This window comes from Osmerus mordax, chromosome 21 (genome assembly GCF_038355195.1).
Source record: "Osmerus mordax isolate fOsmMor3 chromosome 21, fOsmMor3.pri, whole genome shotgun sequence".
In the NCBI taxonomy this organism is placed as follows: Eukaryota; Metazoa; Chordata; class Actinopteri; order Osmeriformes; family Osmeridae; genus Osmerus; species Osmerus mordax.
In genome coordinates, this window is record NC_090070.1 from 10,624,412 (window position 1) to 10,640,664 (window position 16,253).

General features: G+C 48.0%; 1 protein-coding gene across 1 annotated transcript in view; it reads left to right on the top strand.

Annotated features, from left to right (window-relative positions):
• The window catches only part of sorcs3a (sortilin related VPS10 domain containing receptor 3a), a 121,545-nt gene that overhangs the window by 70,861 nt on the left and 34,431 nt on the right, over positions 1 to 16,253 (top strand). Inside the window, exon 4 of the mRNA XM_067258993.1 lies at positions 1,659 to 1,817. Within this exon, the coding sequence (XP_067115094.1) occupies positions 1,659 to 1,817 (159 nt within the window). The remainder of the gene's footprint in view (positions 1 to 1,658; positions 1,818 to 16,253) is intronic.

Here is a 16,253-nt window from a genome sequence, read left to right on the forward strand (position 1 = left end):
GGAGCGCCCCCCCATCCCCGCATTCCCTCCCTCCCTCCCTCCTGTTCTCCCAATCCCCCCCTTTACTCTCCCAGAAGTGACGTGTAATGAATGGCAACTTTGGGAGGCCATGGACCAATGAAAAGGCCAGACGGGAATCCGCTGTCTGTTTATTGGCTGTTAATGAAAAACAATTTATCTAAATCACCACCGAGGAGGGTGGGTAGTTAAGGCAAGGGAACAAGCTGCTGGGATTTCTGTCAGTGACAAATGGGATGCTGTTTTTCCAATTCAAATCCTGTTGAGAAAAGAAAACACAGCCGTCTGGGTCTAACTACCCACACACTCCCTTTTCTCCTCAGTAGCCTATATCCTTTCTCCGAGGACTGTGGGTACTGTAGTTTAATTATGATTAAACCACAGGTGTCTGGTGACGTCGTACTACATTACTTCCAAGGTCCAAAGCATATTTGCACAGTACAGATGAGGTGTGTGTGACATATTAATAGACATAACCGTTGATTACGATGGGAAATAAGAACCAAATGTTTCGCTGTGTAAATGTTTGATACGGGCGCCTTAATATTTCTAAAGTAATGAACTGTTATGAACGTGTCTGTTCTACTTGGAACCTCTAATAAACTGTATTATATTACAGCCATATTGTGGTGTCATGTGACTTTGACTTTTCAGGCCTGAGGTTTCTAAGCAATACATTTACCTAAAAATACATTTAATTTGCTCTTTACCTAGAGGAAATAAATTGCATGATTAAAAAGCAAAATAATACGAATTTTAAAAACTATTTGTTCATTTAATTGCACTTTAACAAAGCCTTAGATTTGTCAACCGCGTACATTACATAGTCAAATCAATGTAAACACCTTTATTGATTCTGTAAAGGGCTGTTTGGTTGGTGTGGTTGTTTACTGTCTGAAGGGACTTGTTTTGAGTACAAGTCTCCAAATGATTCATATTGAGCCTGTAATTTACATTTTCATGAAACACCATCTCATGACTAAATTAAGGGTTAGGCTGTACACAACTGAGCATGAAATGAGGAACTCCACAAGTGTGGCCAAAACAAAACAAAATGTAAGAAGAGAAAAAATCGTAAATAATTGCTCAGATTATGTTTCGCTTATCATACTTAAACATATTGTTTCAAACAGAGAGGCAAAAAGCATCAGGGAATTCGAACTCTATATTATTATATTCTCATTGTCAAGGTGACATTGTTTGTAGTTAGCTGTTTTTTCAGCCAGTTGGTTGTTATTTAAGTAATGTGTTACATGTTCGCAAATCTTGTTTGTTTTTTTGGAGAAGGGGGTGACGAGTATCCGGTGTACACACCCACGAGTGCCCTGGAAAGGCCTAAAAACCATAGCAACAGGAACAAGAGAGTTCTCTGGCTGTTCACTCAAATGGAGTTGGATCAAGTGAAGTTGTTTGTCTTGGTAGCAGCTCAACGCGTGCCAAACATGGGGCCAGTTGTGCTGACTCTGCTGCTGTGCCCTAACACCTCTCTCCGTCTCTCTCTCTCCAACGCCACCTCTCCCGTCTTCCTTTGTTCTTTGATTCTCTCCACACACACACACACACACTGTCTCCCTCTGCCACTCCCTCACTCTCGCCCACTCTCTATCTCCCTCCCTCCTTCCCTCCCCTATCCATCTCAGATAATGGTGCTGACCGACCCAGAGTTTGAGAGCAGCCTGCTCATCAGCTCAGACGAGGGGGCCAGCTACCAGAAGTACCGCCTCAGCTTCTACATCCTCAGCCTTCTCTTCCACCCCACCCGGGAGGACTGGGCCCTCGCCTACAGCCACGACCAGAAGGTAAGACTCTGCTTTCCGGATTTTCTTCAGCTCCATCCCACGGCATGAGTAATCGGGGCTCACCGTCAGATACAACGGAGAGAGAGAGAGAGAGAGAGAGAGAGAGAGAGAGAGAGAGAGAGAGAGAGATAGAGATGCCACATGTCACCCACTCGTTATCTCCTTTCGACAAGATTGGTTTTTGCTTCTTAAAGTTTAGAGCAGATTGTTGATTTGACACCGTGTCACACGAAATGTAAATTGACTTCACATACATTCCTATTCTTCATATACACCCATATGAACTGTTGTGACCAGCTTGTAATAACATCCTCGTAGACTTTCAAAATAGGATCCTTCCTACACTGATTGAAACCACTCCAAAATAAAGGACTTCATATCCCCAAAAGTCATTTATATCCAAGGCCATACCATACATACTTTGTATCCCTCGACAAAACAATTAAACACCAACCAGCATTTCCCTAAGCTGTTTACAGTAGCTGTAGCTGCAACATCCACCCAGTGGATGTCCTAGACCAGATCCAGTCATCCCTCCCCTTCCTCTTTCTGTCTCAAGCTACGCTGGGCTGCGTCACCCACATCCATTGCTCACTTCTCCTACCCTGTGAAGAACTGCCATTAAGGGCAATGACTTTGACCTCAGAGCCAAGATGGCTGACAGGCAGGGGGGCCGGCCTATTGTACGATGGAAAGACTGACACCCCAAGGTGTGTGATGAGACTCGTATCAATCACAGCAGGGGGGAGGAGGGGGAGGGAGGGAGGGACGGAGGGACGGAGGACGGAGGGAGGGAGGGAGGAGGGAGAGTGGGAGAGAGGGAGGGAGGGGAGAGGGAGGGAGGGAGGGACGGAGGGACGGAGGGACGGAGGACGGAGGGAGGGAGGGGAGGGAGGGAGGGAGGGAGGGAGGGAGAGTGGGAGAGAGGGAGGGAGGGGGAGAGGGAGGGAGGGAGGGAGGGAGGGAGGGAGGGAGGGAGGAGGGAGGGAGGGAGGGAGGGAGGGAGGGAGGGAGGGAGGGAGGGAGGAAAGGGGAGGGGCTTCCCCTCACAGGCTGTTCTTTGGCCTGGAGAGGCCCTGAGAAGAGGAGGGTGTCTGCCTGGATGGTCTGCTAAACATGTCTGTCCTGTTCCAGCCCAACGCTGACACGCCTGGTTTCTAAGCGACGTGACAAAAAAACGGCTTTTAAAAGTCCACGCTGTGTGTGTTCCGAGGAATTAGCCGTGCACACTCCTGCTCTGTGAGTGTCGGTCTTTGAAAGTATCTTGATTGAGTTCACCTCAATCGAGGTGACTCCCACCTGGGAGTCAGGTGGCTGAGCGGTTAGGGAATCGGGCTAGTAATCAGAAGGTTGCCAGTTCAATTCCCGGCCGTGCAAAAATGACGTTGTGTCCTTGGGCGAGGCACTTCACCCTACTTGCCTCGGGGAGAATGTCCCTGTACTTACTGTAAGTCGCTCTGGATAAGAGCGTCTGTTAAATGACTGTTAAAAAAAAAAAACTCTTATCATCTTTTCTGCTTAAGGTCCTATTCACCTCAGTAGAAGATGCAGTGCAATAAAAATACAAAACGAGCCTGTCATAACAGTATATGTTCTAACAGCTTGTTGTCTGGCCTTTATCCAGCTCTTTCTCGCACAGATATTATCTTTATTGAGGTCATTCTTTGTGTCGAGTAAACGAGTCGGAGGACTCCTCGTGACCTTTTGTCGGCAGTTATGGTGGAGAGTGTGTGCCGCGGCACGAAGACAATTACCCATCGATGTAGTCTCTCGTCGTTTAGCCGACAGTGAAGTCACTGTGGCCAAAGGGATTGACTCTCCAAAAAGAAATGACAGTTCTCCCTCCTTCAAAATAGTGCCCGACACCATCGCAAGGTCGCTTCCTGCACTTCAGCTTTTTGAGGTCCTTCATTGTGTGAGTGTTGTAACCGCTTGTATGAAATGTTCTTGACAAGAGTCTAGACAACATCTGCGCAGGATTGTTTTTACTCAGTTACTCCTCAGAGACCGCCCCTGCCCACCACTTTAAACTTCATGAGAACCAAGTCCAGTCACCATGACCTCGGTTCCAGCCCCAGTCTGATCCTAATGAATCTGAGAATACCATTTTGTCATACAAGAAAGTCAATATTAACTTTTTCTACCACTGTCTCCTAACTCCTGTCATGGACCTAATAGACAAGGCCATGGCTCTTGGTGAATTCGGTGGTGAATGCGGTGATCAAACATGACTCAAGCAGACCAAACCCCTCGGGTAGCCAGTACACCGCGCGGTCAGTCATCAGAGTCACTCGAGGATTCATGTGAAAACATTTATTTTTATTTTTTATGTTGTGTACACTTTACGGCGTTTTCCCTCGACCAAGCATGTTCTTTTTCGGGTGACAGGAGGACAGATGGAATCAAACCGCATCAATAATCCAGAAGTAGCGGTATTTTTTCACCCCAGAAAGACGCTTGTCATCGCCGTCGTGTCCCCCGTGTGCCAAAACTGGTCGGGAAGCAACTTCTCACAGATCTACGTCCCAAAAAAACCTTGAGTGGTTTTATCCCGTGGGGAGAGGCATCTCACCTTCATCGGCATCCCAGACTCAGCAGAGATCGCTGACTCGCTTCCCCCGGAATTTTCGTTTGAACCGTCGCTCCGCAACCCCCACGCCCTTCCCCCGAACACACAAAAGAAATCAAATGTTCGAGCGGCAGAAATTACCCCCAAGTTTCGCTTCAACACCTAAACAAACACATTCGCTAACTGGTGCACGCGCGCCAAGTCAAATGAGGACAGAGAGTTTCCAATGTAAAATAGTAGGCCACCTAATCTCACCCCTTAATGCATTTTCTGTGTATTCAGGCGAGCTACACCACCACATTGCCTCCAAATGCACCACAGTCTTCCCTTCTCCCCGATTCTCATGTTTTTTTTGTTGTCAAACCAGACGCTGTGGGGTGAAAAATTATTTACAGAAGAAGAAAGAGACCTGGCATCCAGCTTGGTTATTAGTGACACAACAGACGCCCCCCCCCCCCCCCCCCCCCATCCCTCCCCCCCCTGCCCCCCACAATGGAGTGCAAACACAATGTCTGATCAGACCCCTCCTCCTCTACTCTAGGTTAGGAATCCGGAGAGAGCGATGAGTGCCATCAGCCAGCTAGAGACATATCGCTGTGAGCAGGGTGCTAATAAGACCATAGATCACGGCGAGCTGCTTGTGGGAAGTCGTCGTCATGGGTGATGGGGGGGGGGGGGGGGGGTGGGGGGTGCATGAAGGGAAAAGGGTTTTGTGTCGTTCTTGGCATGTAGACACGTGCTAGGACATCGTCTACGCAAATGCACCCAAACTCATACATACATAGTTTAGAGACACACAGAGAGACCCACAGGGCTCATACAACAGAAACACGCGCAAACACACACACGTACACAGATCTAGTCCCACACACACACCCACTACAGAAACACACATACATAGTATGGAAAAACACCACACACACAAGTACTACAGAAACACACAAACATAGTATAAAAAACACCACGCACACACGTACTACAGAAACACACACACACAGTATAGAAACACCACACACACACGTACTACGGAAACACGCACACACAGTATAGAATCACCACACACACACGTACTACGGAAAAACGCACACACAGTATAGAAACACCACACACACACATACTACGGAAACACTTCTGTTGGACAGACAGACCGCGCGGCAGCTGAAAAACCCTGTGCGAGGGGCTATATCTCCCGGCTGGTCGTCGTGGATGCAACGAGGGAACTCGAGAATAGGTCTGGAATCAAAGGTAGATTATGGATACAGTGAGGAGAGGGGTGACAAGGCGAGCAGAGGCCCAGGTAACAGATGGAGTGGCTGACACTAATGGAACAGCATATAGGTTGTCTTTCCTTTGTCAAAACAGCAGCTGGGAGCTCGTTGGCGGAGGAGGGAGATGGAGAGAGACGAGAGAGATGAGAGGACATGTCCAAGGGAAGGGAAGCAGATTGACAAACTGTAACTTTTGATGGCCCCCCCCCCCGTCGATGTGGTCCTGTTGCACTTTATTTCACAGGGTTGATTCCACCGGTTCCATCCCATAACACAGCACCACTGGTAACCAGGTAACAGCCTGGTGTAGAAGCTGGGGAATGTGTATTGTGTTGAACACAAAGGAGAGAAATTAAATAAATTGGATGGCTGCAGACTTTTCCTTTCAGGGCGTTCCCCCATTGATAACTGCAAAATCCATCCTTCCGCAGTACAGGCCATACAGTCACATGTAGAAGGGTTATCATGTTGTATGTGCAGTGGAACAATATGCTGTGTTGATACTGTCCGTTTGAGACCCAGGTCTGGAGAGGACACTAAGCCCTGTGCCCTTGGAGAATAGCTCCCATCCTCTGGGCTGGGAGGGTGGCTGTTTAGAATTCACACCTTAACCTCCTAGGCTTTGATATTTCAACAGGGCATCGTAACCTTTATGTGTTTTTGACATGTCCTCCTCAAAGTGTGTGTGGTTTGTGTGCGTTGTGGAAGGAAGTGAGGCGCCGTCAGTGAACTTCCTGTTTTTTTTTGTTGTTTTTTTTACCCGCGGTGACTTGCCGTGTGTGTGTTTGCTGGCGGGTTGAGAATGGTGTGTGAGAGTGTGTGTGTGTGTGTGCGTGTGTGTGTGTGTGTGTGTGTGTGTGCGTGCGCGCCATAGAAACCCTGAAGGCCAGGCGGATGAATACGATGCTCAAGGAAGTGAGACTTACGATGTGTGGGTGAAATCGTATTTAACAAACCGTATATCGGAGTCGGCGAGTTCCGTCCTCTGTTTGTTTGGGGCGGATCAGTTGCTATCAGTGGAGATCTGTGTGTCGGTTTGTTTATCTATTTCGAACAGGCCCCAGGAATATTCCCGCTCCGTTCCCTCCGTTTTGCCCTCCAAACGCTTCCGTCTAACACAGCGTGTCAGAATCCTTTTTTTTAATCAAACTTATTGGGCTTTGTTACAGCGACAGAACCAGAGAAAACACTTTTTATGTTTGCATACTACCCTTCCCTGGGTTCACAGTCAGGGTGATGTGACACTTTCTTTCATTCTGTTTGACCCGCTCCCCTCCCCAACTCGTTTTCGCTTACTGACTCAGTCAGTGTATCTTCTGGTATGTGTGTGTGTGTGTGTCTGGACCATGGGCATGGCTGACATTTACTTTTGCCAATGGGATCAGCTGCACGTCACTTTCATCGTTTCGATGTGCGTGTGGGAATACAAAATGAAGGACTTGATGGCTTCGCCACCGCAGTCCTGAACTACTCAACTTTCCTTTTAACTAACGTGTCAGCCCCAGTGTACAGAGTGCAGCGTCCCTGTCGGATGGTCCACTTTTACAGCGACCGCAGTGGCCGCCATGACCCGTCGACACGTCTGAAAAATGACATTTTCCTTTCGTTTCCTCCTGCTGAAACACTGCGAAGAGAGACCGATACCCAAACAGACAAACACAGAGGAAATGGCCCTGCTTGAATCCGATAGTATTTATTGTCGTTCGAGGCGGCTAGCCAGCAGTATTGGTTTCCCGCGATCTATTTGAAATAAGGGATTATTAAGTCTGGCTCTTCTCGCTGGGGGACTGCTGATGAGGAGGTGTGGTTGTCTGGACTCTGCTGACGCCAGAGAGAACAGCTGTTGGTCACGGGCAGGTTAGGCAAGGATAGCTTTCTTTTGGTCTTCAAAAGAAAAACGACAAAATGCACAACAATGCTTTCATGTCCCAGGGGATGACGCACAAAGGGTGGCATCAGATGCTAAACACAATAAGCCTCGGAAACAGAAAGGGTATGATCAGATTGCTTTCTGGACTGGCACCAACCGCCATATTTATGCATTCTGCTCCGAGGCCATCATTTGGGCAGAGAGCAAATTATAGCCCTTAGAGATGTCATTTGCATTATTGATATTTTACCCTTTTATTTTACCCCCTCCCCCGCCCAGTTTCTAATCCAGTAAATATCTGTGGAATGGTCGGCATGGATACACCAGGGACATGTTCCCCCCCAGCCTCTGACATTTACAGCAAACACAATCAAACTGCTCCAGATGCACGATCATTAGCAGTATCCGTTCGCTACCCATATTTCCCTTGGAACCAATACACTTCCATTACGCGTCACACAGCCTTACGTTTTGGACGAGTTTGTCGAGAAAATGCAGGCACCCCCAAGCAACCTTGAGGTCAAGAGCACGTTTGTTTGAATGCCTCCCCCCTCCCACACACACACACACACACACACACACACACACACACCTCATCCCCTCACTACAAACTGGCTTCTTCGGACAATTAACTAGTTGGAGTGGGAAATGGCGTAAGAGTCCTTCACTCGAAAATGCCATTGCACAAATATGCAAAGTTGTGTGTGTAGGGGGGAGGGGAATCAAAGATTTATCTTTTGAAAAGTGCAGTGTAACCACACAGAGGGCACCCCCTCCCCCAACCCCCTTGTCATTTCCCCCAGCTCTCGGCCTCAGTCGTACACAATTCCCCTAATGATCATATCTCGCCTCGGCGAGCATAAATCTGAAGCGCGGCGAAACTAAGTGTCTTATCATCATGCAGCTTCTATCTGGTGGTGCTGAGCAACGCCTAACCTCCCAGGACTGCCCAACCACGTGTTCAAATCCAATCTCCTTCCAGAAAGCTCTTCATCATTCCTCTTCTTTTTGTCTCTCTCTCTTACTCTCTCTCTCTCTCTCTCTCTCTCTCTCTCTCTCTCTCTTACTCTCTCTCTCCCATCTTGATGACATCGCCGTGCCATATTATATTTGTATGTATCATGAGGGTTGAGTTGAATTAGCCTTCATGGCTGATGGATAGGGATGGTTGAGTGCTGTAGACAAGGCCGACTTAAAAGTCGTGGTGGAAATTGGTTGGCAGAGGTAATTCTCGCAGGAGCAGAAGTGGCTGGCCTTGTCGGAAGTCAACTGTAAGCCGTTTCTGAGATACCACCATGTTGGTGGTGTTGAAGGATGACCTTAGAGCCTTTGATGACTGTGCTTTGTTCCTGAAACGTTAACACACACACGCTTTGCATCCATGTTCAATGAAACATGTATTCACCCGCACACTTATCTTATATATAGGGAGTCAGTTGGCTGAGCGGTTAGAGAATTGGGCTAGTAATCAGAAGGTCGCTGGTTCGATTCAAAAGACGTTGTGTCCTTGGGCAATGCACTTCACCCTACTTACCTCGGGAGGAATGTCCCTGTACTTACTTACTGTAAGTCGCTCTGGATAAGAGCATCTGCTAAATGACTAAATGTAAATATCCGAGACAGCTGTTTTAGCCGTTGCTAACCCACTGGTGTACAGTATTTGCAAGCGCAAGGTTCACCCAATTCACGCACCCACTTCTTTGACGTTTTCTTTCACAAAATAACATCACTGTGTTTTACACTGCATACGCGAGCAAGGTGACCGGGAAGCCAAAGCACAGTTATTTGACGTAACTACAAGGTGCTCTTTGAGAAATCACAGTGGTGGCCATGAAAACGGAGGAAACCTTTTTTCCGCCCACGTCAAGAGAGATGAACCCCTACCCTCCAAGTCTGTTATTCTGAAAAGGGAGGCCCAGACATAGACACCCAGCAATACGCGAGTCAAGGGCGTGAAAACTGTCCGGAGGTGAGTTTATCTCCTCTGGGTTTAGCCAGAGTCGCCCAGGAACAAGTGTGTTCCCATCTGGATGAAACCTGGCTGCCTCCTTCAGGGTGTTAAGATTTGGGAGGGTATTAGCAGTGTGGAGGATTATCCTGGGAAATGGGGGGTAAAAAAAACCTCTTCTGTCGAGGAAAACGAGCAAACAACTTCCCGCCATGTACGTCGCACACAGCACGGGGCTCAGGGGAGGGAAACAGCCTTAATCGCTAAGGTGTTAGCCATAATCAAAATGATCTGCCATCCTGTTCTGAGGCTCGACACAAACAAAACCCTGCGCTCTCTCACTCACTAAACCACCCTGACAGGTTGTCCTACGATTTCCCATTGTTTCGTTTTATACAATAAAATGAAAACTCATATACACGTACACACACATACATTTCATTGTCTGAATGTTGCTGGCTTGGCCAGCAGCATTCAGCATTTGCTCCAATCCCATATCCCAAGTGCTATGTTAACCCCCCCACCACCACCACCGCCACCTCCTCCAAACATGGGGAAATGGCATAAATGCTCCCTCAGTGCCACACTGTCCCCCTGGCCCTTTGCTATGCTAACATTGTTTGACTTAATCCTCCGCCTAATGATGCAAATATATGCTGTTAATTATTTTTCCCTGAATCATATCGGTGCTAAACGCTTGCCAAAATGCAACGGGGACATCAGTCTCGATAAAATATTCCAGTGTTAGAGAGAGAGAGAGAGAGAGAGAGAGAACGAGAGAGAGAGAGAGAACGAGAGAACGAGAGAGAGAGAACGAGAGAGAGAGAGAACAAAAAAAGGCAGAAAAAAATGGATTATTCAGAATTCGTTTTTTTCCCTCCTTTTTCCCATTTGCATTGACTCCACACAAAAGAATTAACATTTTCCCATTCTGTGTAATAATAAGAGTGACGTGGATGATATTGCCATGCAGTGGATACAAAGATGGTGAGCTCGGAGAGTCCTCTTCAGATAAGCTGGTTTAAGTCGATCCTTTTCTAATGGGAGTCAGTGAATTTCAATCCCTGCGAGTGTCTCGCTTACAGGATCATCCCTTGTCATTGTAATCCTCGGCTGACACCTTTCTGCCCGTTCAATACCCCGCCCTCCAGTTTAAACATGTGATGTACCACATCTAGAGGCCTTAAACAGATGAGCCAGGCACTAGCAACACAGCCGGAATCCTTTCACCGATGAGCAAAGCGATTGGTGGTGAAAAGAAAAAAAAAAAACGCTTTTGTGTACTCTTTTCCAACGGCTGTTCCATACAGTACCCTATAATTTTGCCAAACGATCTACATAAATGATGTACCTACGGCCCTTCGAGTATCATTAAGATATCACACTGATGAATGGTGGGGAGGCCTATTGATTCTCACCTCGGTCCAAACCCTGAACCAAAATGGCCCCCGCAATCTCACAATCACTGCAGTGTACTTCCTCCACCATCATTACTGCAGTGTCCACCCCCTCCTCGCCCCTCCCTGAGATCCAGCAAGGTGGCGGCTGAGCCGGAGCCAAAATGGCCCCCCTCAGCTGCTGCAGTGCATTTCTCAGCTCACTGAATCTCCAGATGGCAGGTATCTTTAGTGCTCAGCCCACTTGTCACCAGACCTGCAACGCCTCGCCCGGGCAACAGTTCACCAGCAGCTGACGGTTACCCTCAGGGCAACTTTAATGGGCCTTAATTCAAAACACCTGACGGTGACCATAAATACCTCCGCGGTCTCCGTGACGACGGAGACGCTGCGTGATCGTGCAAGCACGAGCCGGAAAGCACCTCATGATTGAAACTAAATGGAAAACAGAGTTGTCGTGGGCCACGTCCAAGCGGGCTTGCTTACATGATTGATATGCGTACCGTCCACGTACCCTTAGCGGTCTCGTTATGCGAAAAGCAATGTACTTCTAATGACATGCATCCACTCCAATTAAGATTCATTATTCATCCTTCCTGGGAGAAGAAAAAAGGAACTTCTGCGAGGGTAAACATTCCGTGTAAAAGGTAGACCGTGCTGCTGTTGTTGTTGTTGTTTTTGTTGACGCCACTTTGCCAAGAGCGGTCAACCGAGCGGAATCGATGACGGCGCTCCCATTACCCATCGTGCCCCATCAGAACATCCACATCAGTCTAACGGCTGCTCAGGAGAGGGAAGCTATTATTTGTGGTTAAGCGTAGGTAGTACAGATGTACTGCATTAGAGAGGTGAGGGAAGGAACAGGTTAAGGAGGGAGGCGGGGGAGGAACAGATGGAGGAGGAGGAGGAAGAGATGGAGGAGGAGGAGGAGATGATGGAGGAGGAGGAGGAGGAGGAGGAAGCGATGGAGGAGGAGGAGATGGAGGAAGAGGAGGAGGAAGAGATGGAGGAGGAGGAGGAGGAGGAAGAGATGGAGGAGGAGGAGGAGGAGGAAGAGATGGAGGAGGAGGAGGAGGAAGAGAAGGAGGATGAGGAGATGGAGGAAGAGATGGAGGAGGAGGAGGAGGAGGAGGAGGAAGAGATGGAGGAGGAAGAGATGGAGGAGGAGGAGGAGGAGGAAGAGAAGGAGGAGGAGGAAGAGGAATAGAAGGAGGAGGAAGAGGAGGAAGAGATGGAGGAGGAGGAAGAGGAATAGAAGGAGGAGGAGGAAGAGAAAGAAGAGGAGGGCTGTGGAGGTGTCAGCGCCTCGCAACAGGGAACTGGTACTGGTTCAACTTCAGTGAGCTCGATTAAAGTGTGAAGTTGGTAGTCTTTAAGGATAATCATTGGATTAGACTTTTATTTGTTATTTTTTTCGGAGAGAACGGACCAGAAACAAGACACTTCTTTCTTCTTCTACGCCTATAACATGCCCCGAATAGGTGTTTTCGCACTTTATCAAGCACGACTTGGGCGACAGTGGCAGCTCTTTAAAGTACTAATCGTCCGACTTGACTCCATTCCTGTAATGTGACAAAAGCGCTTCTGACTCGGAAACGTAAACACACAGTGTGTTGCCTCTTGACTTTATCAAATAATATCCGTCTCCTCAGCATGTGTAATGAGCACTGTTTCTATAGACTGTACCCAGCTTGACAAGAGATCCGAGAAAAGTAGATTGTGCCACAGTGCCAACCCAGTATTCCCTGGTAGGCCCGGTAGTTCAAACAATCCAGATGGTTAATTTGCATACACTTTCACACGCTCCTCTCCATAGGAACATCCTCACAACTGTGCATTCTCTAGGCTCCATAAATTCCTGTGAAGAAAAAAAAAAGAAGTTCCTCCTTCCCATAATCTCTCACTCACTCTTCGTCGGTCACACACACACACAAACACACCGTCTCTCACTTAATTCATCCCTGCACCCACACACACACACACAAACAGTCTCTCACTTAACTCACCGCTGCACCCACACACACACACACACCGATGCACACTGAGGAGGGCACAGAGACACACACAAACACAGTGCACACCCACATTTACCTCCCCTAACGCGTCCGCCAAGACGCTGTCAACCACATCCCTGTGATTTAGAGAACTGTACATAAACACATCAGGAATTTATGGGAGGCTTAATTAGTAGTAGTAAAAGTGACTTATCGTAATTGTTCGGGACGCAGAAGCAGTAATGTGACAGTTATCTCCATAACTCCCGCAGCCCATCCCATAATATTCACGTGACGTATCATTGCACCTTATTTCTTTTTGGCCTTTATTGAACAAGGCCTTAGTATTGAGGGCAGTCAGGTGTGGTGCACTGTGTGGTCAGAGAGCAGAGAACAGAGGGGACAGATTGTTCCGGAAACCCCCATTTAACCCGTCATTTAATATGCCACACTTCTTTGTGCTGTGGTGCGCCGAGGGTCACGACCAAGAAGAGTCGAGGTTTTAAGCCTGAAAAGGAAGGCTTGAAAACGGGAGAGTTACAACACAGCATTGCTCCCTAACCATTACCGACTGAAGTTGCCCCGGTCTTGGAAGAAAAAAAAAAGAAAGAAAGATGTGATTGGAGGGTTTCTCCGTGTTACCGTAGCTGTCCTGTATTGTGTTATTTGTTAGGCTGGAAGCTAATCGAATAAGTCCTGCCGGTTTCTGCCGACTGGCCAGCTGCATTGTCAGCCGTCTGTCACTAATTGGGTCCACAAGGGAAGCTGATTTCTCAGTCTGCTACCGAAATGACAGTCTAGCACAGTTTCAGTTTTCGGAGCTAAATCATCTCACCTGGTTCTGTTTGGGACAATTATCGTCCAGAAATGGCTGGACCACATGGTGGCCATGTTTTTCCATTCCCGTTATTAACCACTACCAGAAGCAAGAGTAGACGGTGTTTGTGGGCTACAATGCTGGCAATTAGGAAGCGTGAGAATCGCATCACCTTCTTCCTCGGATAACTGCGACATTGTTCTCATCATTGTTCTCATCTGTTCTCTGTCAGTAGATGCAGAGGGAAGTCTTGCTTACGGTTTCCGAAAGTGTCTGTTTAAACCTGCTGATTTATCCGCACCATGAAAACACTCACATCTACAAATATAAAACCAAACCAACCCCAGATAGGAAATCCAATAACCTTCCGGCTCAGAATTATTACAGCTGAATGGAAAATGCAGATATAAAAACCTGTATACCTCCTTGCCATAAAGACGGAGGGATCGCATAAACCCCCATGCAGCCTGGACTACAATGCAAGGCCTGAATGGCATGGAGAGCTTGTTAGAACAGTCTGGCCTAAACTCTGATCCAAACTGCAGGGAGCTTCTTTCCAGGGCGCCGCGACATTACATGCGCCAGCAATATGTTCGCGCCGGGTTTTTTCCCAGAAATCAGATTAGAATCAATTATGCCCGCGACGGGGAGAAGACGTGCTGAGCGAAGCACTTTGCGGTCTGGTACACCGCTGGATATTTTTATTTTCGTAAACAGACACGGGCTGTGTTCGACTCTTTGACATAGTTCTCTTCGGGTTTTTTGACCAAATAACTCTTACGTGCTCCTTTTTTCCCGGTAAACTGTTGACTCATTGCTGAAAATTAGCCTAGGCTAATAAACAAAAATTATACAAATGAAGCATGTTCATGCCATGGCACGTCCTAGAACTCTTTTTCAACAGCTAGGGATACATGTTTTTTTACACAAACTTGCAGTTAACTCTCCTAAACGGAAACTGTAAGTGCTTAAGTAACGTATTATTAAAGAGGGGGAACTTTTGAGAACCGTCTTCAGCCTACGAGTGCCCTGTAATTACACCGAAAACAGCTGTCATTTAAAATGACTTTTAGGTGCACTAATACCGCCCCAATACCTCGGTGCAGTTTGGATTGAATCTCAACCTTGTTTACCTTCTCCTGGTGCCGGGGGATGTGACAGCTCAGGACGTGCCTTGTCTCAGATTTGTTTTAAAATCACCTCTATCAACATAAAGAGATTAGTTTAACCAGCATGCCCTATTCAATGCTTCAATCACCATTTCTTCGGGCTCCGTTTTGCCTCCACTCCACTCGTTCGACGGTAACAGAGCGAGAGAGAGAGCAAGAGAGAGAGAGAGCAAGAGAGAGAGAGAGAGAGAGCAAGAGAGAGAGAGAGAGAGAGCAAGAGAGAGAGAGAGAGAGAGAGAGAGAGAGAGAGCAAGAGAGAGAGAGAGAGTGAGAGAGTGAGAGAGAGCAAGAGAGAGCGAGAGAGTGAGAGAGAGAGAGAGAGAGAGAGATAGAGAGAGAGAGCGCGAGAGAGAGAGGGGATTGATGTGTGTATGGAGAGAGGGGAGGGATGCTCCGTTCCTGACCGCGGTTTTGATTTATCGATGCAAGTGGGAAACTATGAAGCTCACTTTGTGACAACTCCGAAGCTGCGAGAATTTAAGATGTCATTGGGCTGATGAATGAGGGGCCGTGCTTACCCACTGGCGCCGTGTGTCACTGTCCAGAGTGATGAGGGGCCCTGGCTATGCCGGCTCCATGCAGCCACCTCGGGCTCTTATGGGTGGGAGTGTGTGTGTGCGGGGTGTGTGGGTGTCCTGTGTGTGTGTGTGGGGGGGGGGGGATGGATGGTGGTGTTTGTGTGTGTGTGTGGGGTGCAGGTGTGTGTTTGTGGAGGGTTGTGTGAGGAAGGGCCAGGTGTGTGTGTGTGTGTGGGGAGAAGGGTGTGTGTTAGTGGGTTGTTTGGGGGGGGCGGGGCGTTGCAGCCTGGCCAGTTCACCTGAGGTTCTAAGAAAGTGAAACGCACGTTTGGCTCACCTGTAATCCCTGTTCAGAGGGAGAACCGACAGCAAGGCAGCAACGGGTTCACGCACGGCCGCACAAGTAAACACGGTGCAATACGTTCCGTATCGACAGAATCAGAGATGGGATCGCTCGGTTCTACGTAACATGCTGAAGTTGTGAGTGAAACAACAAACACATCCAGTTTCATCTCTTTTCACGCTGACGGATAGCAGGACTATTGTTGGTAGATACATGTTTTAAAGGATCAGCGAATGAAATTTTTGAAATGGGGAAAAACACCTGCTGACCCAAATAGCTCTTCCTTCGCCAGGCTGACAAAATAGCATGGCCTCTGTTGAGAAATGCATATCTTTTCATTGGAGCAAAATGTCACATATGCACTGATAAAAGGCGGGAGGGCATTAGCATACAGCCTGACTAGAGGCAACCGACTCTTAAGAAACAACAATGCACACACCGGGAAGCCAGAAACAGAAAGAGGCATCTGCGGCATCCATCAGTGTAATGAATAACCCCCCCCCTCTCCCACTCCCTCGCCCCCCCCCCCCCCACACACCCTCT